General features: G+C 36.8%; 3 protein-coding genes across 3 annotated transcripts; 2 read left to right on the plus strand and 1 right to left on the minus strand.

Moving 5' to 3' along the window:
* The first annotated feature begins 5009 nt into the window (after positions 1 to 5009).
* On the plus strand, positions 5010 to 8810 carry LOC114821366 (uncharacterized). Its single transcript, XM_070812858.1, has 8 exons — positions 5010 to 5303; positions 5539 to 5610; positions 6361 to 6431; positions 7046 to 7160; positions 7236 to 7293; positions 7763 to 7900; positions 7957 to 8091; positions 8440 to 8810. The coding sequence occupies exons 2-8, from the start codon at positions 5559 to 5561 to the stop codon at positions 8516 to 8518; spliced, it is 648 nt and encodes a 215-aa protein (XP_070668959.1). The 5' UTR covers positions 5010 to 5303; positions 5539 to 5558; the 3' UTR covers positions 8519 to 8810.
* Positions 8811 to 10759: 1949 nt separating this feature from the next.
* Positions 10760 to 13668, minus strand: LOC103407202 (probable xyloglucan endotransglucosylase/hydrolase protein 6). Its single transcript, XM_029093885.2, has 4 exons — positions 13261 to 13668; positions 12982 to 13082; positions 12693 to 12889; positions 10760 to 11433 (listed from the first exon to the last, which is right to left on the minus strand). The coding sequence occupies exons 1-4, from the start codon at positions 13454 to 13456 to the stop codon at positions 11043 to 11045; spliced, it is 885 nt and encodes a 294-aa protein (XP_028949718.1). The 5' UTR covers positions 13457 to 13668; the 3' UTR covers positions 10760 to 11042.
* Positions 13669 to 24871: 11203 nt separating this feature from the next.
* LOC139191833 (uncharacterized) lies at positions 24872 to 27753 on the plus strand. Its single transcript, XM_070812859.1, has 3 exons — positions 24872 to 25227; positions 25732 to 26357; positions 26999 to 27753. Exons 1-3 carry the CDS (start codon positions 24872 to 24874, stop codon positions 27751 to 27753), a joined length of 1737 nt encoding a protein of 578 aa, XP_070668960.1.
* Positions 27754 to 27819: the final 66 nt, after the last annotated feature.

Genomic DNA, 27819 nt, shown 5'->3' on the forward strand with positions numbered 1-27819 from the left:
ACAAATCTTCATCAATGGAGGACAACTACAAATTCTCAAAAGCTTCACACTATCTTGATCAAGATAGTGTGAAGCAAAATCAATTCGTGGTACCCAGCAAAGCTTCATTAATGGAGGACAACTACAAATTCTCAAAAGCTTCACACTATCTTGATCAAGATAGTGTGAAGCAAAATCAATTCGTGGTATCCAACAAAAGCTTCAACTCCAAAGTTTCACCTACAAAGCTTTAACTCCAAAACTTCACCCACAAAAGCTTCACCCACCACAAAAGTTTCACCCACAAAAGCTTCACCCATAAAAGCTTCACCAACAAAAGCTTCACCAACAAAAGCTTCACCCACAAAAGTTTCCCCCACCACAAAAGCTTCACTTACAAAAGCTTCACCGATAAAAGCTTCACCTACCATAAAAGCTTCACCGACAAAAGCTTCACCTACCATAAAAGCTTCACCCACCACAAAAGCTTCACCTACAAAAGCTTCACCCATAAAAGCTTCACCAGCAAAAGCTTCACCCACAAAAGCTTTCCCCACCACAAAAGCTTTACCCACCACAAAAGCTTCACCTACAAAGCTTCAACACAAAAGCTTCACCTACAAAAGCTTCACACTATCTTGATCAAGATAGTGTGGTGTGAAGCAAAATCAATTCATGGTACCCAACAAAGCTTCAACCTCAAAGCTTTACCTACAAAGCTTCACCTATAAAGCTTAAAAAATATATTATTTTTTTTCAGAAATTTGAAAATTCAAAAAAAAAAAAAAATTGCCTAGGCCTCCTCTTCTTTGTGCCTAACAACTTTCATAACAAATATATATGAAGGAGGAGTTTTGGGCTACCACTTAGAAAGGAAAATGGTGAAGTTTTGTTACTTTGGAAACTTGGCTACTAGCAAGACACCTCCTTCGTCAACTCCGTTGACCGGAGACTTGGGGGACTTTTACCATATGTTACTGCACCTTGATACTTGGAAGTCTCACGACCACTCAGTGACTTGGATTTTTTCAAGTCTCCAACTGAGAAGTTTTCCTCACTTAGGAAATTAAGGGAGCACCACCTTAACCTACATGCTTCACTCACAAAGTTTCAACATACAAGATTCAACAAAAGGAAAAATTCAAAGAACTTAGTGAAGAAGGCCTTGGTGTATTTAACATAATACGTTGAAATGAAGTAAAGCTTGTTTATTGATATCTCCGATAAGCTACAAATATGTACATATACATGAATCAAAATAAACAAACAAGAGGGAGCCTTCACAAAGGTTGCTCAGGAGAAGTCTCAGCAGTCGGCAGAGCCCTAGAAAGAGGAGGCACCAGAGGGTGATTATTCGGAGCCTCAGTACTAGGCAGAACCCCAGAAGGAGGAGGCACCGAAGGTTGATCATTTGAAGCTTCATTACGCGGTATAGCCCCAGAAGACGAAGGCAATAAATGCCTTTGGAACAAACCCACAAACCTCTGATGATCAAGTAAAATCTGACCATCAAATCATGCAGTTGGTCGAGCTTCCTCTTCATGTTTGTAGCATAGTCATGTGCGAGCCTGTGCAACTGTTTATTCTCATGCTTGAGCCTTCTGATCTCCTGTTTTAGACTTATCACTTCAGTCGCCAATGATTCAACTTGGCGGGTTCGAGCAAATAGACGTTGGGCCATATTAGACACATAACCTACACACTGAACATTGAGAGCTAGGGAATCCTTAACAGCCAACTTATCAGATCGTTTTGAAAGTAGTCTGTTATCTTTGGGAGTGAGAAGGTTCCTAGCCACCACCGCAGCGGTCATATCACTATTCATCACAGAGTCCCCAACGGTAAGAGGACCAGTAGAGGATAAGAAGGATGGGCACCATATGTTGTCTTGAGAAGGCATGGCTGCCTCTTCACCAAAGTTCAAGTCAAAATGACAGTCGAATGGGCCAGACATTCTCAGAAATGATGAAAGAGAAATGAGGTGCAATAAATCTCTAAAGTAAGGGGAAAATTCCTACAAGCAATAACTCTCTAAATGTACTTCTTGCACACAATTGGTGCCCTTATAAAAGAAAGGGCAACAGGGCCGTTGGTTCAAAAATCATAGAGGCACCACTCTCTGGATTCCAAAGAGGCACCACTTTCTACACGCAACATCAACTCCTCGGGTATCACAGATAACTTTGCCAAAGATCTTTGACAAAGTTTAGACACATAAATTTTGAAGGTCCAGCTACCCTACTATTACCCACAAGGGTAAAGGAACAGTACCACTGGTTGATAACTAGAAAGTCCCAATGTATGTCAACCTCCGTGCTCCGTGGTAAGGCAGACTGGCAAAAATGCCCAACCTTTACTCACATTTGAGAAAACACTCCCAACAAGATTGCTTGCTCAAAAATTGAAGAGGCACCACCCTCCGAATCTCAAGAGCCAGACTCCCAACAGGATTACTTTCTCAAAACTCGAAGAGACACTGCTCTCCGAATCTCAAGAGTCAGACTCCCAACAAGATTGCTTTCTCAAAAATCGAAGAGGCACCGCTCTCTGAATCTTGAGAGCCAAACTCCCAACAGGATTACGTGCTCAAAAATTCAAGAGGTACCGCCCTCCGAATCTCGAGAGCCAGAATCCCAACATGATTACTTTCTCAAAAATCGAAGAGACACTGCTCTCTGAATCTCGAGAGCCAGACTCCCAACATGATTGCTTTCTCAAAAATCGAAGAGGCACCGTTCTCTGAATCTAGAGAGCCAGATCCCCGACAGGATTGCTTGTTCAAAAATCAAAGAGGCACCGCTCTCCGAACTTCGAGAGCCAAATTTCCTTCGATAAAGCTTGTCTGCAATCTTCACACGCAACATCAGCTTTCCAGATACCACAAACCACTTTTTCAAAGTGCTATGACAAAGTTAAAACACGTGAAGCTTGCAGCTCCCATTACATTATTATGACCAAAAAGGGTAAAGGAATAGCACTACTACTTGTTGTTAGGGAGACTCCTATATATGTCGACCTTCATCCTCCACAGCCAGGCAGACCTGTAAATAAAAAAAATGCTCAACTTTTCTTCACATCCGAGAGGGCACTCTCAGCAAAGTCTCTCGAAATACTTAACTTCTTTTCCTCCCGATAATACCTCTGCAAACAAGCCACACCAGAGCAAAAGTATCTCATATCATCAGGGTTAAAAGTAAGAGTATCCCATATCATGCTTTTTCCCTGTCTTTTTCTTTGGCCTTGTTCTTACCTGCAAGACAATGAGAAAAAGAGCAATCAGTCAGCACTTGGAATCAAGCTTCCAGTCAGAAACTAACTGCCTGGAACCCCTTGCCTGATTACTTACCTGGCATTGCTCTCGAGTACTCATCTTCAACATCTTATGCTTCTAGAGAAGATACCACATCTGCCTGAGGAACAGATAGGGCAAGTGAGAAGGATACAAGGAAGCATGTGGAGACAAGCGTAACAGAACACGTGCCGATACATCCACTACTTTGTCAACAGCAAAAGTATCCCATATCATCATGGTCGAATGTACTCTAGATTTGATGGACTTGTTTTGACCCTCAAATTCTTGAGTCGGCTTTATACTCTGGAGGAAACCAGAAAACCCTCCAGCCCAGTTCAAGAATAAGCCTGTGGAAAGTTACTTCTTCAAAAGAAAAAGTATCTCATATCATCTCTTCTCCATTTGCTTCTCCTTATCCTTGGTGCTGTTTACGACACAAGGAGAATGAGAACAATCAACCGGAAGCCGAAGTCGAACCTCCGATCTAGGTTGCTTGCTTGGAAGTCTGATTGCTCACCTTGTTTGTTACCTCTTTCGGCAAATCTCCTAGCTTGGTGACTTAGGAGACTCCTACTATAGGGTTTGTATCGTACTTGACCAAGCCCGAAACTACAAGTAAGCTTCAAGTGAAATTGATACATTACCTTGTGCATCTTCATCAGTTAAAGATACCACCCTTGGATGGAAGAAAAGTACTTCCAGAGAAGATGCCACATCTACATATGAGACAGATAAGGCAAGTGAAAATGATACCACACTTTGGTACTTAGAAGTTTCATGATTACTCAATAGCTTGGATCTTGCAAGTCCCCAACCGAGGAGCTTCCCTCACTCGGGAACTTAGGGGAGCACTGTTTGTACCATACTTGACCAATCCTGAAACTACTGAGCACTGGTCAACGTTATACCGTCAATCACAGTGCGACACGTGTCAACATCAGAAGCCAATCATAGCGCGACACGTGTCAACATTAGAAACCAGTCACAACACGACACGTGTCAATGTCAGAATGAAACTAGAAACTCTCTTCTATAAATAGAGATCATTCTCTCACAATATTTCCGAATGTCATTTGTACTAAATCATTCACTTGTACTCACTAAAGGAGAGCTTGAACCTATGTACTTGTGTAAACCCTTCACAATTAATGAGAACTCCTTTACTCCGTGGACGTAGCCAATCTGGGTGAACCACGTACATCTTGTGCTTGCTTCCATGTCTCTATCCATTTACATACCTATCCACACTAGTGACCGGAACAATTTAGCGAAGGTTACAAACCTGACACTTTCTGTTGTACCAAAGTCCTCGCTGATTTTGTGCATTAACAATGACAATACTTTTAGTAACAGAAACACTTAACATCTAATTGAAGAATTTCAAGATCATAAACAAAGCATTTACATGTTTCATATCGGATGTTTAGAGATTGACTCATTGTTGAACATTCACATGTCACTACATAAACCTAAGCGATACACTCAATAACCTTGCCTTTGTGATGTAGTGTAGAATTACAGAAGTCAAAAGCCAATCCACTGACAACAATGACTGTTCTCAAGTCTAAGTATTAATTTATATTATTGCAACTAATGAGTCACTCGATTGACATGTCGATAGAACTTCATGCAAAGACTCATTGACTGTGTTCATTGTTATTAATCTCATGACCACCTATATATTTATCTTAATGTCATAACACTTATGGCAAGAGACACACCATTCACTGTCTAAAACAATATTAGTATATATCGATCCGTCCAGATTATAGATATCCATTCATATAATCATATTATCCGGAATTGTTTAGGATAAAACATAGCAATAAAGGCTCTATCACCTGGATTTCTAAGGCTTCTCCTCCTAACTAATTTGGGCTATCTCTATCTATGTTTGGGGTTATGCATGGACCCACTTTTCCATATAAATTTCTTAATCTACATTTAGTTCTTTGGTTAGCCTAAAAATTTCAACAATACATCAATTTGGTTGATGGGAACGCTTGGGCTATATCTCTCTCCGAACCAAATGGTACTTCTTCTCCATTTAGCTTACAAAAATGTATTTTAAAAAAAAAGAAGAAAGAATATGCTCACCAAGTGCTTGCTAAAATTCCCCAATGATAATGTTAAGAAATCCGAATTTAGGATAAATTATTCATCCGTTGAAGCCAATGTCCAGTATAACATGGATGCTGTACTGTATTTGTATATGGGTTTATCTGTCTATATATAAATGGATGTATCCCAAATGTTATTGAGCGCAGGAATGTGCTGAGCAAAGGAGATGCAGAGAGCTGGCCCAAGCATCAACCTTTTACCGTGCAGTGTACTCAGTGGTGAGTATGCTCCCTTTATCTCTTGCCGGTCATTTAGAAATTCCTTGAACGAAGAATATTTTATTTGCAGGATTATCACATCTTTTGCTAGACTTTTTTTTGAAGTAATTATGTTTTAAATGTTTGAAATTTCTAAAATATGTACTTTCTAAGGACCAAAAGTAAATTTAAAATGCTATTGGTGTTTGTGACTTGGAAAATGATTTTCGCACCTCATTATTATAGATGCACTCACCTTGTTAATTACTATCCATTGATTTATTCAATTTGAAAGCAATAAACAACGAGGAAAGGTTAGGGTGTGCGGAAATCACTTTTTTAACCCCAATTTAAAGGACAAACCTCTCCTTTTGGAGTAAAGGCTGGTTTCAGAGAGGCCAGGCACACACATTTCAGTTATTTTTTTTTTCATTGCTTCAACTTTTATTTCCTTTTATAAAAGTTTAATTTAATTTCCCATTGAAACTAGGAAAACACCAGCACTACGCATAAGAATCTGCTTGAAGTTTTGCTTGCAGCAGTTAATAATTATTATTTCTTCACATGAACCTGTATCTTGATGTTCTAACACTAGCAGCTATGTGAAAGCCGTTGTGGAATTTATTAGCAACGACTGGGTTTACATTCATTTTTAAATTTGGTTACGTATGAACTTTCGCTTCTTCATTGATATTCAGTGGCAGAATGGGTTTGTCACTATAATGTTGTTTGGTTACGATCCTTGACTTGATGGTGATCCTATAAATGCAGATAGAGGAGGTTGGATGGGAGAACCTGGCGAGGTTCAGTGGAGATCTAACATCTCCCAGCTTTTGGATATTGTAAGATATTCTTATTCACATTCATCATCCACAAAATTGTTTACTTGATTCATTTTGCTTATGCCAAAGTGGAAAAAGAATGTGTCAGCAGCACTTAAAAATTTCTACTTTGGATATGTTGAGAACTTATATACAAAGGTCAGGGCTATTTGGTTTCTAGTATTCCAGATAAATTATAGTGATTTGAATATAAGAAGGAAGTGGAGATGCGTAGTTGTCAGAACGAATTAGTGCTAGCAAACATGTTTGTGTTATGTCTCAATAAATTGTTTATGCTATAAACACATTACAGAATCCTATATTTATCAAAAGTTTGAAGATTATATGTATCCATGGACTAGAAAGCTGTAAAGAATAGTAAACGTGCTTTATCTAAAGAGAAGTGTTGGATACTATTTCCAGGCTACCGAGTTCAGAACTGTGTTAATCTTCATCCACAAGCTTTTTCTTCTTGATTTTGCCTCAACCTTTTTCCTTTCGTGATATCAAGGAAATTATAAAAGGAATATTGCATACTAAATGTTGCATCAGATATTGTCTATCTCAGTAGTCGAGTTATTTTATTGGGTTCGGACGCTTTCTAAAAGCTATCAACAATTGATCCTTGAACTCAGCATCTGGAGACGCTTCAGGCATTTTGGTCTACTTTGGATGATATCGACAGGTCCCTTTGGGTTGTTGATCCTAAACAAGCATCCCCTGATGTATCCTATTGCCAAATCATTATAGGTGAGTTCATACGTACTGATAATTCTTCTCCCCTTTGTTTCTTGTGTTAAATCTGTTGAGGTTTTTGTTTCTCAGGAAATGATTGCTGCATTGTGTTGTCCATTAATTCCGTTGATCCTAGAACTTTACCAGAGTGAGATTGCACCTCAATCAGTTACTAGAACTCCTACTTTCTATCATTTTCTTTTCATTCGATTGTGAGTATCAAGTTGTGTTAGATGTCATTTTATTGGTTCAGGCATTTGTGAACTTGTTGAGAAACAGATGGCGAAGAAATAGCAAAAGATGGTAAATCATTGTATCCCTTCCTTGTCCTTGAATCTGTATTCTGGCTTTGATACTTGTTTTGAAGGTAGCCCAAATATGAATTTTGTGGTGGTGTTACTTTTGAGTCATCCTTTTTGACGAATCTACGTATCAGTTTGTACACTTAAATTTGTATAACATCCCCTCTGCTTTTCTTCACCAGTGAACTCTGCATTAGCCTTAGACTAAAGGTTGGGAATCAAAAATAACTTTGCTATAATGGGAATATTGTTATAACACTGCTGTCTTTCGAATTTACGAGGAGAACACTGAAGAAAATAAAAGACGAACTGATAATGTATTTATCTATCAATTATGAATTATCTACTTGAATGTCTTCTGGAGACTCAACTGCCAACGCCCCCTGATGTCGAGAAGAATGACCAGATGGTTGAATGTGGAATTTGTTATGCTCAGAGTCTTCCCATCGGTAAGTCTTTGTATACATTCTTAGGTATTTACCGAGTTTTTTCAGTCATTGACTTGGCAGTTCTAATGTTGATGATGAGCTTAGAGATAAGAGTGGAACTGGAACTGACTATGCATTCGATAATACCCGCTGCAACAAGGCTTTCCACAGCATATGTCTTGTGGACTGGTTGCGCTCTATCACCACACGAAGGCAGTATGTTTAAGTTTCTTGCATCATGGTTAATCTTTTCTGTATGCATGAGTGTTGCTTTACTTGCCATTTGCAATATTTGATAATATAAATTTTCGGTTGACATTCTACATGGCATGTGCAAACATTTTCACTGTCAGATGATCAAAGAAAATACATGCACTTCCAGATTGAAACCATCCCATTAAAACGTTCTGTTACGAGGACAATAGCAATTGTTTTAATCATCGCAACGTTTTGGAATTCAGAATTGTTTGGGTTGTATCTGTCAGTCGTGAACTCTTTAGTGGCAAACGCGGCTTCCTTTTATGGTTACATGATTTGTGATGTCTGTGTATACTTGCATAACAGGTCATTTGATGTCTTATTTGGAAGCTGTCCATACTGTTCAGAACCAGTTGCGGTGAAAATCAACAGCGTTAAGAAGTAATCTTCGTCTTCTAGTCCTCCTAATCAAAGATCTGTTGATGCTCTCAGTTTCCCGGAGTGTTCTTCAAATGCGATGAAGTTCTCACCGGAAGAGCACAAATTTTGGATTAATGTTCATAGTAAATTTTGTAGCAGTGTGGAAATGTGAGTACTAACACACAGAAAGCTCTACTGTAAGCAACATCCGAATACGTTTGAGTCATATCACTTCTAGTACCATCCTTATCCCATCAGAGCTCAACACTCAATCATTTGTACTACCCATCAATTGTTGGAAAGTAGCTTCTTATCCATTGTGCTCTGTCTAACCCTTATCCATTGGTATGTTCACATGATAACTACGCGCCTGCTTGGTAACTTTTTCGGTTTTAGTTTTTTAATATTTTATTTTTCTTAGAGATAAAAGAAGAAATACGTGAAGTCAAATAGAAATGAATGCACGACTGAAGGAGAGTGAAAGATAATGAATAAAACAAAACCTTAAATTAAAAAACTTCAAATTATTTTCAATTTATAGGTTTTAATTTCTTCCGCCTCTCTCGTTTGAGAGACTTTTCAGTATGACTGTCACACGAAATGGTACATCACGTGTCATTACATAAATAGTGAGATATGTGTGTCAAAAAGTTAATAACTTAAAAAATAAATTTTTTTACTACTTACATAAAAACACGTGGTGTACCACCGTGTTCCCGTCACAATTAAAAAATTTTCATCTTCCTCCACCCTTCATCCCTCACTTTTCCCCATATATTGTCTAGTTTTTAATTTTCTTCCTTCACCCAACGAAGTTGAGTTACTGTGCAAACTCAACGTCTATAAAAAGTTTAAAAACTAATTAAGCGGAAGATTTTATTGAAACCAAAATATAAAAACTGAAAACGAAAAACAAAAAGGAGTACGAACTTTTGTTACCCTTCCGGTACATATTGCCTTATCAAATGGACTTTCTTGTTGCTAATTAATTCACCTTTTTATACCGACAGTCGGGCCATTGGGTTGAATTGAACCATCGTGGAATGCAAGGCAACCACGTCCTGCTTTTAGGTACTTTGTTTGGCACAATACTTGTGGACCTAAAATGCATGGTAACTAAATCAAAGGAGATGAGCCATGCCCGAAGCCAAAACATCATTTTACACCATGAATTCTGGACTCTCTTGCTTGGTTCATCATAGCAATGGTCCCTCTTTTTAATAGCTTAAGTTCAACGAGTCCCTTTTTAATGCCCTCTTATCGATACAATCGAGATCAGACATGTCCGTGTGACTAGGATAACACATCCGACTAACCATTTAGTCTAATAACATTCAGTTTTACTTTCTTGTTCCAACCTAAAAATTCGACGCAATTTGAAGTTTTGCCATAATCACTTAATTTGTCAAATTTCTATGTTCATATTGGACTTTAAAATTTGTTTTAGTTTACCAAAGAGTGACCATCGAAATGGCTAGTTCGTTCTACTTCGTTGATTTTGCTGAAGGGTTTATTCTTTGAGCATTCTAACATAAAAATTCAAGTTTCGCCTTATCACTTTAATTTGTCAATTTTCTGTCTTAATAATGGACTTTAAAATTTGTTTTAGTTTATTGACCAAAGAGAGACCATCCAAATGGCTAGTTGGGATTATCATTTGCGAGTGTAAAGTGATTGAGCTGCTTGTATATTCAGAAAGTAGACAATATTTCTCACAGTCTACAACCCTACATCTACATGGATCATAAATCTGACGTCCCAATGGTTACAATGCTCGTAATCGTGACATGTTTCAGGGCCATGCGTGCAACCACTGATTGTGACTCTGCTGATTAACCTGGGACCATCTCTGTGGTAGGTAATTATGGCTTATGCTAGCTAAGACCAAGGTGCATTACCCCACCTGAGACATTTCAGTCGAAGTCAGATCATACACTTACTGTCCTTAAACGTTAAACCGTTAAACACGTTCTTGGGCAGTAAGATACATGCACTCAGAAGTTTAAATGAAACTGGACGAGAGAAGTATAAGGATGGATGAACACCCGTTGCACAAGTTCTCGTGTTACATATATTCGATTCAGTCGGAAGAGTTGAAAACAGTAGTACTCAACGAAATCGACCGATCATTTTGTTTCCTTCCATTTTTTTCTTTGTCATATCGTGTCAGTATGGACCAATTGCTTCTTTCAACAGCACAAAACAAGCGAAGATTTTTTCTTCAATATTTCGAAAACTGATAGGGTTTAAATTAAACACATATCCCTTTCACAATAACGCAGGAGCTTTATTGGTACAATAATGCGAGCTGGATACACACACATACAGCCACTAATAGATATCGACATTCGCTCACTTCTAAAACAGACTCGGTCTTCCATCCACATATACACACTTACATTTGCACAAGAATTTCCCATATTTCCCAATATACCCTTTACTGTGCATGGCTCTTATTACAGTTAATGTACAAGGGCATGTTGGTGATAACAAGTATGATATATGGATGTACGTACAAACAATCATTGTTTTTGGCAATTGGAGGCCACTTAGAAGCCGGCGGTACACTCTGGTGGGGCTACTGGGTACCGGGATCTGTCGGTGCAGTAATCGTAGATCATGTGGTTGATACGAACCCACCTGTATCTTCGATACTCAAGGGCGTTGAGGGCTTGGTATGAAGCGCCTTCCCACCAGTTGTTGGTGCTTGAGGCACATGAGGCTGGTCCTGGCACAGGGCATCCCTCAATGTCAAAATCTTTGTAATATGAATAGAAAGGGGCTTTGCTCCAGTCGATCTTCTCAAGTCCTCCTCTGGTAGCCCAATCGTCGGCCTCCCACAATGTCGAAAACACCCCCATTGGTTGGAGCTTTGGGTATGGGATTCCTCTGGCTTCATTGTTCTTGTACACCCTTATAGGCACATCATCCACATAGAAGCTGCACCACCAACAATATAGACATTCACACCAAATTCTGACCACACGTTTAAATAAAGTAAAAATAATGTTTAATGTAGTGAAATATCTTCGAAGGAAAATGATGAACGTACACCCATTTTAGCTTTTTACACACTCATATTTAATCTTGGTCATTGTTTCAATTTGATTTATTCAATATGACAATAAAATAAAATAAAAAGATGTTTGAGAGGCTGAAACGGATGTGTGAAAAATCATCTTCCCTCCTCGAATAATATTATGTTGTCAGATGACTGTGAATAGAGATGGGCAAATACTCATTGGTTATGGGTAACCGCGGTTACTCGCCTATTTAAATTAAACGATTACGGTTATGGGTAACCGTTTAGATAAATAAACGGTTATGGGTATAACCGCTTACCCGCGAAATTTAAATGGGCGGTTATGGGTATTAACCAAGGTTATAAACGGGTAACCGTTTACCCATTTATTTTATATATGTAAAACTAACACAAATCATGTTCTCGATCCAATAATACTTAGTACCCAATAAATTAGCAAGGAATTCATCGGTCATTCTCTCAATAACACTACTACAGGAATGATGATTCTCATCATTAAGGAATTGGCCAAATTAATTTAAATTCCTTGCAGGTAACCGTGAAATTGACAGAAATGTCTTCTAAACAATTTTTGTAACCCAATAATACTTAGCAAATATCATATTTACCTTCATTGGTAAAAGTTAAAAATATCGTCCGTAAACTATTATTTCAGTTATTGAAATGGTATAAGAATTTAAAAAATTAAAATATGGAAATGTATGATGAATGTACCTATAATGGTGTTTAATTGTCAAAAAAAAAATTTATGACAATTTTTTCAAGTTGTTAAAAAACATGTAGACGGGTGAAAAAAGGGTAATGGTAAAAACAAAGATAAACGGGTTAAAAATGATGGGTAAATGGGTATTAAACGGTTACGGTTAAATGGGTATGCGGTTATGGATATGGTTAATCGTTTATAAACAGTTATGGGTATGGGTATAACCGTTTAGGCAATTACCCAACAGATAAACGGTTATGCAGGTATGAGCATAAACGGTTATGAATAAATTAACCGCGGTTACCTGCCCGCATAACCATTGCCTATCCCTAACTGTGAATCAAAACTGGTCAAATATATATGTGACTTATTCTTGTTTAACACAAGTAAAACTATCTGACATCACAACATGTTAGATATCTGGTGAGACAGACTATAAACTTGTCAGCTTACACAATATGGTGATGGTTCCAGAGGATAGTGTAAGTGTGGAAGTCTGCAGCAGGGTCAAACCAGAGATTAACCCTTTGCTCCCTATCGCCCTTCCCATGAGCATAGATATTGGTTTGGACTGTATAAGGCTGTCCGGTCCGGTTCCCCAAGAATTCAAAATCTAACTCGTCACGAACTGTATTGGTGTCGGAGTTCATCTGCCAAAGAATTTCAATGCAAATCAGATTAGCATTTCATAGAAATCAAGAAACCCAGAAATCTATTCAGGGTTTTGAAGCCGTAAAGTTACATAAAAAGCGGTGACGGTTCCAGCAGAGTCTCCAGGGATGAGCTTGATCTTCATGCTCACACGCCCAAACAAGTACTTGTGCTTGGAGGCAAACCCACATCCTGAAAAAATAATGTATCAAATTTAGCAAGCACTCATTACTTTGTCATATTTTGTGAAGACAAACAATACTCGGATCGAATCGAACCTTTTTTTTTATATTCTTTTTATATAAAAATAACTATATTATTAGTACTAAAAATACTAAAGTTGACCCCACGATCGAATAACTATGTTTACCAGAATTTTGGTCAAGAACGAGTTGGATGGCCCTCCCTCCATCGATTTGCCTGATATGAGAATCGGACCATGTGACTTGGAAGTCCTGAAGAAAAGTGGCTGGTCGTCCAAAAGCTGAGAGAGAAAACAAAGAAAGAAAACAAAAGCAGAAAGAAGCAACGACAGCCCTCCAACTCCAACTAAGGTAAAGGGCCATGACTTTGTCTATGGAATTAATAATTTGAATGTGATTTGGATGATGAGAAGATGTGGGCTATTTATACATATTTAGTTAGGGAAGGGAAAGAAGACTGGCTTCCCAATGGAAATTCCATCACAACTTTGCTTTCCATCCAGCTAATGGCAAGCTTTCAGTTAGGTCCTACCCAACAGTTTGTATTCATCTTTCGCGCTTCTTCTTTCTTAGTTAATCCCCGCGACGTAATTAAATACCATCACTCTCTTAATGAGAAATTTTTTAAAATGTCATATGAACTTATACACAATTTTTAATTGAGAACTTTAACGAAAAGCATCCGGTACTGTTCACTTTAATGAAAACCACATTTTTACACTAAAAAGTCAATCCTGATATTATTCACTTTACCCTTTATTTTGTCCTTATCATTAAAACTCAAAGTTTTCAAGCCCTTTTAATTAGTTTTTCTTTTTTAATTTTTCATATTAATTAAAATTTTAAACAATTTGTCATATCAACTACGTTAAGTTTTCCATAAAAAAAAAATTAAGTGCACATGACTTGTATTAAGGGTTATTGTAGACTTTTGAACTCCTTTCCACAAATTATTTACTTCTCTTTAGTACAAACTCTTTAATTTTGGCTAGTTAAAAGCGTGTTGTGTTCGTTTAAAAAGTTTAGTTATTGTGAACTACTGAAAAAATACGTTAAGCTCACTAATATAGAGTTGTGGCTAATTGCAAGCTTTTAAGTCCACAACATTTTCTTGATCCCAAAAACAATTTATTGGAGGACCTCAATGACTATCTTTAAGGAATTCTAGGTTTTTCTTTCTTTTTCTTTTTTTGTTTTGTTGGTGGAAGGCAACTTTAGAAAGGGAGTGAGGTGTTGACATGCCGAAAACAAACATGAACTTAAGTTATGTGCAAGACACATGCCTTATTTTGAATTGAAAACTTTACAAAGTTAGGATAAGATGACAGGTTAATGATTTTGAAAGTTGACATGATAATTGGCTTAAAATTTTAGTTCATATATGGCAAATTGAAAATTATGTATAGGTTCATATGACATTTCAAACATCTTTCCTTTTCTTCATCTTAATTTTCTACTATGCTAGTCACCCTTGGCCTCCCTTTTGAGTGGGGTGAAATTATTTTTTTATTTTTATTTTTTTTTCTATGGAGCTAAAAATATTTCAAAATTTTTTGGAGCTGACACATGGATTATCCTCAAGCATCATTACGATATTTCAACATCTTAAAGATATTTTTCTAATGCATCCAACAAATGACACATTCTGGCCAATCGGACCCCAACATGTAGCGTGAGCTTCCCTACACCCCATGGTCGGGTACTAGCTCCTACAAATACCCAATCATATATTCATTCTTTGGTAAGTTGTTTCTATACAATTCAATTCAAAATCTCCCTCTCTTCTCAAAGAAACTGATTTAGACATCAGAGGTTCATTGTTCAAACCCCACCCCTCTTACTAGGCAAGTGTCTTCAATAGTAACTAAAGATGTTTAATTTGTTTTGTAAGTACAATTTCGTCAAATTTGTAGTGGCATAATTTTGCTACCATAAATTAGTGCTTTCATTGAGAGCTTGATTCAAATCTCAAAGAAGCTCTTGCAATTCTTTTCGAATTTATACCTCTTTGAATTTTTCTAACACACCCAGTCTTAGAATTTTTTAATTCTTTGATTCACATGCCCTAGATAAAAGAAAACATGGTTGGAAATTCTGAAACCACGACGAACGACACTCCCTACGTGCCTGAATTTGGACCAAAGAATGGAACTAACGGGGAGGTCCCAACTCTGGCCTCACTCTTCCACTCCTTGTGGGGGAACACAAAGCCTGGGTGATTGCTTGGTACTGGTTCGATCCCACCCCATCTTCTTCTCCATTAAAGATTAACAATTTAACTCACTAGCGGTATCATTTGTCAAAAAAAAATCACTAGGGGTCGATATGGAGATCCACAAATGAAGCAGCATTTTGATTATGCAAAACGTGTTATTTATGTGTATTTCCCACATAATAGTAACAAGTAAAGCTTATAAGTTACAAGTATGGTAAATTACACAAAACGACCTCAACTATGGGTCTAACCACAATCTCATATCTCATCTTACGAATTTGTTACAATGTCAAACATCCGTCAGTTTTTTTGTTAATTTCTCTGTTAAATGCTTCATAGCCCAACTCCATTAAAAAATTAATTAAATATTAAAAAATAAATATTATATTATTTAAACATTTTTCCCAATAAATATGGGACCCACCCCTACAAACCTACAACCCTCACCCTTCTTCCCCAGTCCATCTATCTCCCCTAGTCCACCTGTCTCCCCAACCTTTATTCCTTCACCACCAAAACCAGAGCCCCTCCCAAACCTCCGCCCTTACCCGCCAATCACCACCTTCTCTCCCTGGACCACCCAGCTCGAATGGAGTCTCAGTGCACCACCCAGCTCGACCTCCTCTCTTACCTCTAATCCTAAATTGTCCCCTCCGCCGCTCCCGGACCCCAAACTCAACCCCACAAACCCGATCAAACCCATTCTCCCTTTGACCCCAGAACACCAGCGCATCCGCCTCCTGTCCCTTGAGGAAGATGAACACGAAGAAGACGAAGAAGCCTTAAAGCCCTTCCAAGCTTATCGCCACTCTAAGGGCTGGTTTGGTATTGCTGTGCTTTGAAAAAAAATTGCTTCTGCTGTGTTGTGAGAATAAGTAGCTGTGAAATAAAGCAGCAAAGTGTTTGGTAAACTTTTTCGTAAAAGTGCTTTTGAAAAAAAAAAAAAAGCAGTATTATAGTGTTTGGTAAATTTTTATGTAAAACAGATGTGAAAAAGCTGATTTTTCAAAGTTGGGTTTTGCAGCTTTGTGTTTTTGGCTTTTTTTCACCCAAAACTGTGAAAAAAAGCTGAAGCTGATTGTTTACCAAACACAAAAAAGCTGCCAGCTTTTTTTGATACCCACTTTTTTCAGAATCACCTCAGTACCAAACCAGGCCTAAGTCCCTGTGGGAGTTCGTTTCCTACTCTGAAACAGTAGCCCAAGAACATGCTCGCTGGTAAGGCTGGAAAAAAAATCTCAAAAATCCCAAACTGAACCGAAAAATTCCTGAAACCAAACCAAAAAAATCTCAAACCAAAATTCTAGAAAATTTCGGTACCCAATACCGAAACGATCCCGAAATTTCGGTACGGGAATCGGTCTCAAGTTTTTGGGATTTCGGTAATCCCAAACCGAACCGAAAAATATATATATTATTTAATTTTTAAATATATATTTAGAATTTTAATAGCCGTTGGATTCTGTTGAGATTTAATCTCAACCGTTGCATATAAATTGTGTATGATTTATCCTTCCTGGTGTGAATGTATATATGTGTGTCTGTGTGTGCATGGGAAACACGAAAAAGTTTGGCATTTGGCATTGTAAATGACTAGGACAGATAAGGAGGGAAGGAGGAGTGAAATGCACGCTAATGACTAATGGGAATTTTGATGCTCAGGTCCTCCATGAAATTTAATCTGTGCACAGATTAAGTTGTAAGTTACAGATTAAATTTATATTTATTGTAACAGATTGGTTTGGTTTTATACTTGTAACTTACAATGGCCTATGAAATTTATTAAGAAAATTTAGTCTGCAACAGATTAGCAGCCCAATATAAAAGGTTGAATTTTAGCCCAAAACATAATATGTCAAATTTTAGTCCAAAGGCCCAAAATTATTTCAGGATTCACGATTTGTCACGAAATCCCGAAATTATTTCGGGATTCCCGAAAATTGGGATTCCCAAAAAATTGGTTTGGGATCGGTATTGAATTTGGATTTTCCAAAAATTTTAGTTTGGGAATCGGGACACGGATTTCGGTTCGGTATCGCATACCGAACCACTACTACTCGCTGGAGCACCACCTCCATCAATTTCAAGATTTCCAAAGCCTTGCAGCAACAATCAGCCCCCAGCGTCATTGCCCAAGATGATGCTAGCTCTGAATTTGAATCTAAACCCGAATCCGACAAACATGTATGTTTCTTGTTGATTTTACTGAAAATTTTCATTCAATCAGTTCAATTTATATAAATTTATTTAAATTAATCGTTGTGGGTGTTGGTAATTTAGGAAGATTAGGAAGATTGTTGTTGTTGCCTAAGATATCCCCAGTGCCATTGCCCAAGATGATGCTAGCATGATTGTATGTGCAAAGACTGACAAACATGCCACCACGTGTTTGAAATAGAAGGGAAAGAAAAAGATGGATACACGTGGATTTGCTTGTGGCGGTGGCAGAGGTGTCAAAGGGGCGTAGCAACAGAGCCCACCTAGTTTGCAAAATTTCGGGATTTGATTTGTTTGAGTAAATTAACAATATTGGGGACCAAAATGGTAAAGTAATAGGTAGTTAAAAATTTGGGTTGAAGAGCAGGGAGAGAGGGTGGTGATTGGCGGGTGAGGGTGGCAAGGGAGTGGATTCTGGTTTTGGTGGTGAAGGAAGGAAGGTTCAACAAAGATGGATAGATTGAGGAAGAAGGGTGAGTTTGGAGTGGTGGGCTCCGCATTTTTTAATAAAAATATTAAAATATCAAAATGATTTTATTTTTTATTTTTTATTTTTTATTTTTTATTTTTTATTTTAATTAGGCTAGGAAGTGGATTCCGCCTCAAGCCATGTCAACATTTAACATAGAAATTAACAGAAAAAATGATGGAAGGTTGACATTACAATAAATTTGTAAGATGATGTATGACAGTATAATTTTTAAAATATGAGGTATAAAATTATATTTTGACTTATAATTGAAGTAGTTTTATGTAATTTACCCGTACAAGTAATATCTTTTATGTGAATGCAAATGCTGCCCAACTCACCCGGTTGTATCTATATATCCCATGAGATTCTAAAAGCATAGTAAGGTACTAAGGTTGGTGAGTGTGATTTTACAAGAGTGGAATATTGATATGATTTTACTTGCACCTAACTCCATGCCCTAAGATATCAGTGTTGTGTATAAAAAAAATTAAAAATACCACATGGCACCCTCTCTCTCTCTCTCTCTCTCTCTCTCACACACACAGAGTCAAGTGCTGCCACTAAAGTGAAAGCCGTCCAATGAAAATTCGGCCTTATAAGATATCAATGTTGGGAAAGAATCCTCTCTCCGGATCTCTCTCCAAAACTCAAAATTAAGTGATTCCGGTTTTTGAAATTTAATCCAACGACTAAAAATAGAGAAATTAATAAAAAAATTTAAAAACTATAATAATTTTTTGTTGTTGAATTAAATTTTAAATGCCCGGATTACTTGATCCCTGTACTTTGGAATGAGAGATTGGAAGATGGTCTCTTTCCGTTACAGCCAATATAAATGGATTGATATGGGATGAGTTCTACCGATGGACCCAATGATGTGGCTCTCACTTTACAGGCTGGGATTTTTGTCTTCAAACACATTTTAAGGTTATTGTTTATGGTGTCTATCCTCAATAGATTGTAATTATATCATTAGAGGCAATTATTTGTCATGTACATTACAAACCTAGCTCAAATGTTTATCATCGTATAATTGTGATGAGTTTTGGCTCAACTGGTAAATAACTTTTAAACATTCACAGCAAGAATCCGAATCTGGTCCTTCCTTTCCCTTGAATAACATTGAACTCTTTAAAATAATACTTTATAAAGAAATAACCTTCTTAAGGTCATAAAAAATTTCGGTCCCAACTTGAGATCAGTTATGTATAGGAATTCCACATTATAATAAGTTATAATTTTTCTTGATCTCATCTTAAGGAAACACACCCCACATAGTTATAATTTTTTTCTTAAATTGGATTTGATGCTGTCTTATAATTTTTTTCTTATAGTTGGGGTTTGATGCTTTCTTTTTGCACAACTCAACACGAATAGTTTCAGTTAACTGATTTTTCATATTCATCTTGGGTGGCATGGTTAATTTGATAGAGAAAAATGAAAGGTATCCAGCACCCTTTACATACACAACGAGGCCTTAGACATATTTGTTTTGAGCTTCAGAAAATTAACTTTTAAAGTTTGCAACGAAAAATTAATAGATTTGCATCAGTTGTATTTTATATAAAACTCATACTATTGATTAGGAAGAAACATTATAGTTGGACTGTATCGTACTGGTTTAAGTTTTCTTTAAGACTTATATGAAGAAAAGTAATGTTGAACAGACTAAATTTGTTGATAAAATTTGCAAAGTAAATGATATATCACCAATAAAAAATGAGTACGTATATTAATGTTTAAGTAATAATTCAATCATCAACTTTTATATAATTTATTTTACAAATTTTTTATGCAAATTTAATTTCTATAATATTTCTCTACCAGAATGCTATGTAATACTCCTATGACAAACTTACTAAAGCTAGTTGGCACTAGCACAAAATTGACGACTGGCTACATAGGCTCATAGCATAAATGACGATTTTGATTCATGCCACGTGGCTGATCCGACGCCAATCAAAAGCCTTGTCGTGTTTTGGATTATAGTGGTGTCGGGGCACATACATTGACAAGAAGGCTGTGGAAACGTAGGACCCAACAGAAACCTACCAATTTGACGATTTGAGTGAATGAGAACTACGGACTCAGATCCTCTCCTGAGCCGTTGCCAACAGGGCCTAGGGATCAATTGATCCCAGCCCTTCAAATTCATCCTGCGGCCAAGAACGGCCAAGCAGCTTTCAAATTTTTTTCACGCAACCCAAGGCAATTTTGTTTGCCTTCCCTACAATTCCCGCTCCCCTAACCCCTAATCTCCAGCTTCCTCAAATCCATATCTACTAATATTAACTACAAACAAATCAGCTACACACATGACTCTAATCCCATCTCTCATCACCGGAAACCCACCGTAATTCGCCGGATAATTTAGTCAAACTCGCCGGGCCAGATTTGCATGCTTCGACTCCCAACCCCGTCAACGACGATCTCTCTCACAAGGCTATTCTCAGCTTTTGCTTATCTTCTTCCACCTCTCACTGCCTCTCACTCTCTATCCCTCTCTCTCTCTCTCTCTCTCTCTCTCTCTCTCTCTCTCTCCAACCCTGTCTCCTATTTTGGCCGCATGATGAATTTGAAAAGCTGGGATCAATTGATCCCTAGGCCCCGTTGGCAACGGCTCAGGAGAGGATCTGTGGTCCGAGAACTACAAGACGAACAACTCCCTTTTCCTCTTGCCAGTTGGCACAGTGCAAGACTCCTTCTTGAGTTGGCTTTTGGAATTTAATTTCAGAAAATTTGACCAAATACTTTTCTTTTCTCTCACATTAACAAAAAAAATCACATTTTTATACTAAAAAGTCAATCATGGTACTATTTACTTTACTCTTTATTTTGGCCTTATCGTTAAAACTCAAAGTTTTCAAACATTTTTCATTAGTTTTTCTTTAAAGTCTTCTAAAATAAGACAATAGTAAGCTTTGGACAATACTTTCCTATTTATTGAGAAGGAGAAAATTCTTCATTTTCATGACATTATTTTACCGTAAAAATATTATGAATTAAAAAAAAAATCATTCATTCTTGTATAATTATCTGTTATTATAAATTTTTTTATTGGATTTGAAAATTGTTTAGTCATTCATGTGTATTGAACAAATCAACAGTTATAGAAATAAGTGACAAGCTATAAATTTATTGTTTCATATGGATAATTGAACAATTTCCAAATCAAATGAATTTTCTTTAGATGATGACAAATGAAATAAACGTTTTTTTTGCTATAATGAGTTTATGAATATATATTGATGAGACAACATATGAAATATAGTGTATAATAGTGTTCTTCAATGAAAGGTTGTTTCTTAAATTTTAATATTTTCGGATTTTATATGATTTTACAATATTTTTATCGTTCAAAGACGCCAATGGATGTTATTTAGGGTAACTTTATTTGAACTCATAAAAGTACTAAGTTAACCGAAAACCATTTTAATTCAAAGATACGAAGATCGATCCTTGTGTCACTGGAGATAGATCCTTGTGTATGGGAGCATGCACAATTACAGGGGATGTTTAAGTACCGATTCTTATAATACTGTTTGGGTAGTTGATAAGCTAATTCTATGAATGTCTATTTGCCGGGGTTGTCCACCTAAACCGGAGGCTGTTATAGATACTATAACAAAACTATTTAAAAAAAATTCACTAGAAAGAACAGAGTTCTAAGATTTCATGTTCTAATGAAAAACAGAGATAAGGTGCTCAGATTGTCGGAGGAATGAATGGTAGAGCTACAGAAATAAATTCCTCATCTACCAAATATGAAATCGAGCAGGGAGAGATCTGAACACCTTATCTCTGTCTTTAATGTGAAGGAATTAGAACATGAAATCTTAGAACACTGAACACCTCATCTACCAAATATGAAATCGAGCAGGGAGAGATCTGAACATTCATCGGAAACAATTGAATGGATAGGGTAATGTTAGCTTAAACCTAGTCTAAGCTGTTGTTAATGTGAAGGAATTAGCATTATTTTAGTCTACTAAGCTGTTGTTAAAGTTTTGGTGTGCAGCAGTGTTATTGTAGTGCAAAAATAGAGTTGCACATCAAAGAGATAACAACATAATATAAAATTTATATGGTTCGATTCTCATATTATTGAACTATATATTTTGTGATAAAGCTCAACACCTAGTAATAAGTGGTTAAGTTATGAACAATATCGGTGATGTTGGTTGATGGTTATGTTGGGCCTAAAAAGTTTATTATGGTATCAGAGTACGTTATTCTTCCGACACGACTTGAGTTCAATTTCTTGAGCTTGAATTGACTTCCTTAAGTTGAGATTTCAAAAAGTTGTGCTAGCTCCAGCTTAAGGGTATCGAATGAATACTTGGACCTTCAAAAATAAGTGTTGGCTCTGGTTAATGAATTATCACCGAGCCCTTGATAGTTTGTGGTAACTCTAGCCCAATAAATTAACCAGTTTCAGATGTGGGAATTGGCTTCCCGTGTGATCATATGTGGGATCACTCGTGAGGGGGTGTATTGGAGAATAGAGTCTCACATCGGGAATGATATATAACAAAGTAATATACAATTTATCTTCTAATATTGCCAAAGCTTTTGTGATAAATCCTACACCTATTAATGAGTGATTAAATTAAGATATCAATAATGTTAGTTGTGAATCACGTTGAGTCTGAAATGTTTATCATGTACAGATGCTAATTTATATTTTAGTTTACATTTACATTTACATTTCAAGTTGGAATCAACGTCTTTGAGAGGAATAATACAAAAACCAACAAAATAGAACTAAAAGTTCACTTAAATAGACCCAACTACCCTCAAAACTAAAACTTAATTAGCCCTAAAACCAAAACCTAATTCGCTCTCCAGTATCATTGCTTCCATATTGAGATCCAAAAGCAGCATCATAAACTTGCATAGATTTTGGATTTGAGTCGTCATATATATGATTCTCTTCACGTAAGAAGCCAATCACCATAAAATTGATTCAAAATATTCTCATCTTCGAACACACTTTTATGGAGTGATGCTGCAAATACCTTCCTCCGTCTCCAGCTTTTTCTTTTCATCTTTTACATATCCATATTAAAATTACTTCACTGGTTGTGCATATTATGCTCGATTTTATCACATAATTAAATGCCTAAATTGGGCAACCCTCTGTTTAAGAGCTCATGTGCAGAATCATGAGATCATATAATCGCAATTTTCAACAAAATGAATACTTGCATAATACTCTTAAAAAATATGCAGAAGTTATAGTTCTAATTTTTTTTTTAAATACCAATTAATTATGACACAAGATATTCAAAAGTTGTAGTTATGTGAAATTTTCATCATCTGGATTGTAGGCATGTAAATTAAGGAATGAAATTGATAATTTGAATGACTTAATTTCCATGAGAATAAATACATCTTCATGAAATGTTTAATTTTGTCATGCTCCTCTTTCTACCTTAAACCATTAAAATGAAAAAGAAGAAAGAAGAAAGAACATAAAGAAATTTTTTTTGGTGTTTTGTTTTCTGTTTTGAGGCTACTTCGATAAATCAACGTGAGGTTTTGGCTATAAATGATAATGATAATATTTTTCAATTTAAGAGTTAAATTTCGACTATAAAGGATAAATTCTTGTAACGAACATGGTCATTTTCAATATAATCGAATAGAACGCTTTGATTGTCCACATCCACTTGGGCCATATATCCAATAATTTGCGAATAATTTTGGGCTATCAGATTGTTGACATTTCACCTATGTAGCTGCTCCTGCATGAATGATTATTGGTCATGCATTAATTTCTTTTATCATTTTATTGAGCGAGGGAATGAAATGAATAACAATGGAGCAAAACTATAAAAATGTATTTCTTTTTCAATCATTTATTCAGGATGCAGATTTTGTCCTCCGAAAAAATAAATAAATAATCAATTTCTGCCAGTAAATTACAAATATTGTTGAAAGATCGAGAGTGCAATATCTTTCAGCTAGACATGCATCTGAATTTTATGATGTTCATTTGTTTGATATTTCATTTTAAAAGAGTCGAGTGAAAACATATGAACCATATGTGCTGAGGATTAAATTTTGTAAGAAAGCAGATTTTGGAGCCTCACACATAAAAGATACATTTGTACATGCAACTGTTTCGGTCCATAAAAGATACATTGTATATGTGCATTTGACAAGAAATTTTGGTATACTTTGATGCAAAAGCATGAAATTTTTATTTAGGGTTTACGGTTAGGGTTAGGGTTTATGTTACTCAATGCAAGCCATGCATGCATATACAGTACTCCACAACAAACTACGACATCTATAAAGGTAGACGGTTCACTATTGATATCTAAAGCCTTTCTAGATATAGTAAGGTCTCGATAAATTAATGTTCGATAAGGTAATATCTTTGGTTAAATAATAAAATCTTCTAGTCCTAACTCGGGCCAGTTACTAAAATAATAACGTCGCTAAATGCATAAGACATTAATTTTTTTTCTGAAAAATCCTTAGAGACCTATTGGAAGAAGTTATCTGTCACTTATCCTAGTTGGTAGGTAGCATGGGTGTATGCATGGGGTGTTGTCTAACAACTTGAGTATGACTGTCATTCTCACTAATTCAAGGGATTGCTGACCTTGCTTTAGTTGTTAGTCTAGTTGCTGCCCTTGCTTTAGTTGTTAGGTGATTAGGCGTAAATCAAGGAAGGAAGATTGTTTTTTGTTCCTTGTTTTTCTCTTCTTCCCACGCTCATATATATGAGCTATCTTTGTACTTTATTTCTTCATAATAAAATATACACCTTCAAATTCCAATATGGTATCAGAGCAGTGATCCTAATCGACTTGCTTCTGAGTAGTTTCTTGAGAGATCTGTGAGCTTTTCCTGATTCTCTATCATGGCTGAAGAAAATTCAGTGCATGGCGAAGAAGTTAGCTTGCATGCTGCGCCATCTTCATTTCATTTAGATGTTAATGTCAACCCAAATCAACGTCTCAATTCTGTCTTACTAAATGAGTTCAATTATCTCCCCTGGGAGAGAGCAGTCACTCTTGCCTTGGGAGGACGATCGAAACTTGGTTATGTTAATGGTGTTATTCCAGTGCCTGATGTGTCCTTATTAGATTACAATGATTGGTTGTGCAAGGACCAGTTGGTCATGTCATGGCTACTCAATTCTATGGATCAAAAGATTGCAGAAATTTTCAGCTACGCTGAATCCTCTTGCATCATTTGGAAAAATCTCAAAGAAATGTATGGGAATCAGAATAATGCAGCTCGAGTGTTCTAGTTAAAAAAGGATATTGCTGGTTTACAACAGGAAGGGAACTCATTTGTGCAGCACCTTGGGAAGTTAACCACCATGTGGAATGAGTTGAATGTCTATCGGCCACACACCATTGACGTTGCTGTGCTGACCAAGAGAGCTGATGAAGACAAAATATTTCAACTTCTTGCGAGTTTAAGTCCTAAATACGAAGATCTCAGGAGTCATGTCCTCATGAATCTTGATCTTCCCTCATTCTCAAGTGTGTGTGCCACGATTCAAAGGGAAGAAACTCGCAGAAAAATCATGATTGTGGAATTAAAGGAAAATATGCCAGAAGCTAGGGTATATCTCTCTAACCACAAAACTAGTGAAGAGAGGGGCTACAAAGGAAAGAAACCTATTGTAAAATGTAGCTAATGTGACACTGGTGGACATACACGAGATCATTGCTGGATTCTCCATCCTGAACTAAGGCCCAAATTTTCTAGGGACAACTACAAGGGTTTCCCTAAGGGTTCACACAACTCATCCTACAAGGCAAATCATACCGCCACCACTCATTATGAGGGAGCACAGAAGTTCACCTCCAATCCAGCCATCGTGATCAATGAATTTGCTGCCTTCCTCCATAAGAAACAAGGTCATAGAGACAATGAAGGATCAACTAGTCAAGGTGACAACAAACAAGCTGTTCAACTTGGGCAGTTTGCTGGTTTTTTGGCTGAAAATGAAGGTGTGACACAACAAGATATTCCAAGTATCTTACAATCCTTCTTAACTGCTCTCAAAGTAGGTAATGTGCATGATTATTGGATTATAGATTCAGGAGCTATTGATCATATGGCTAACAAGTCTACAAATCTGAATAATTTTGAAAAACTCTCTTGTCCATCTCAAGTGTCAGTTGCTAATGGCAAGGGTGCTATGGTTGTAGGGAGAGGGAAAACACATTTGATTTCTATTGATGTCGAGTCTGAGGCTCTTTATGTTCCCTCATTCCCTTTTCAGCTCTTATTTGTTGGAAAAATCATAAACTCATTGAACTGTCTTGCTATTTTCCCCCAAAAAACTGTGATTTTTCAGGATATCACCACCAAGAAGACGATTGGTGAAGGTTTTTTTTCTTAAATGGCCTCTACTACCTTTCCAAGCATGTCCAAATTCCCAAGGTTTTCCAAGTCACTTCAAGCCTGGTTCAAGAACAACAACTTTGGCACTAACGACTTGCACATCCTTCTGATAAAGTTCTATCTTTTTTGTTTCCAAACCTATGCAAAGTTACAAGTTCCTGTGATGTTTGTCACTTCTCTAAGTTCACTAGATTACCTTTCACTTCCTCCTTGTCTAGGGCTAGTAATCCTTTTGAAATCGTGCATTCTGATGTTTGGGGACTAGTCCTAGAGTCCTTTGACGGATACAAATATTTTGTAACTTTTGTGGATGATTTCACAAGGATCATTTGGTTGTATCTTTTGAAATTTAAAAGTGAAGTGCTGGAAGTTTTTCAAGATTTTCATAGACTTGTAAACACACAATTTTCTTCAAACATTCATGTCTTACAATCAGATAATGGCTTCGAATATATGTCCCATAACATGTCTCACTATCTAAGCACACATGGTATATTACATCAAACTAGTTGTGTTGGAACACCTCAACAAAACGGGGTAGCAGAAAGGAAGAATAGAGATCTACTTGAAAAAACTAGAGCTCTTATGTTTCACTCGAATGTGCCTTAAATTTTTTGGTCACAAGGTGTCCTTACTGCTGCATATCTCATCAATAGATTGCCTAGTAAGATATTGAACTTTAAATCACCTTATAAGGTCTTGAAAGATAGACAGATCAATCTATCCCATTCACGAGTTTTTGGATGTACTTGCTTCGTTCACATACAAGCACCAAATCGTGACAAACTAGATCCAAGGGCTGCCAAATGTGTTTTCCTAGGCTATTCATCCACTCAAAAGGGTTACAAATGTTACAATCCAACAACTAGGAAAATAGTTGTTTCAAGAGATGTGAAATTTGAAGAAACCATGCCTTACTTCACTCAACCTCTGAACTATTCTAGAGAGGGGGAGAATTTGCTTGATTTGTTCCCAATACCATATCCAAGTGAAGGAGATACAATAGATATTTCAAGGGACCAGGTATTGAATGAGGTTGATTCTCACAGCCTGCAAAATTCTCCACCTGTGGTTCTTGAAGAACCTATCTCATCAGAACCCTCAAGTAGTTCTTCCAACCAAGAAACTTCTCAATTGCCGGCAACTCAATCTCCCACAGTTCGTCAAAATCCTCCCTGTGAGAGGAAACTTCCATCCAAGGTACATGATTATGTAACTTACAATGCCAGGTATCCCTTGACTTCTGTTATTAATTACAGCAAAGTTTCATCCTCCTTTGCTACATTCCTCAGTGCAATTACTGAAACCTATGAACCAGAAAGCTTTCAAGAAGCTAATTTACACAGTGAGTGGAGAACTGTTATGGCAGAAGAGCTTTAAGCTCTTCATGAAAACAATACTTGGACTATAGTGAGACTTCCCAAAGGAAAGAGGGTTGTGGGAAGT

This window comes from Malus domestica, chromosome 15 (assembly GCF_042453785.1).
Source record: "Malus domestica chromosome 15, GDT2T_hap1".
In the NCBI taxonomy this organism is placed as follows: Eukaryota; Viridiplantae; Streptophyta; class Magnoliopsida; order Rosales; family Rosaceae; genus Malus; species Malus domestica.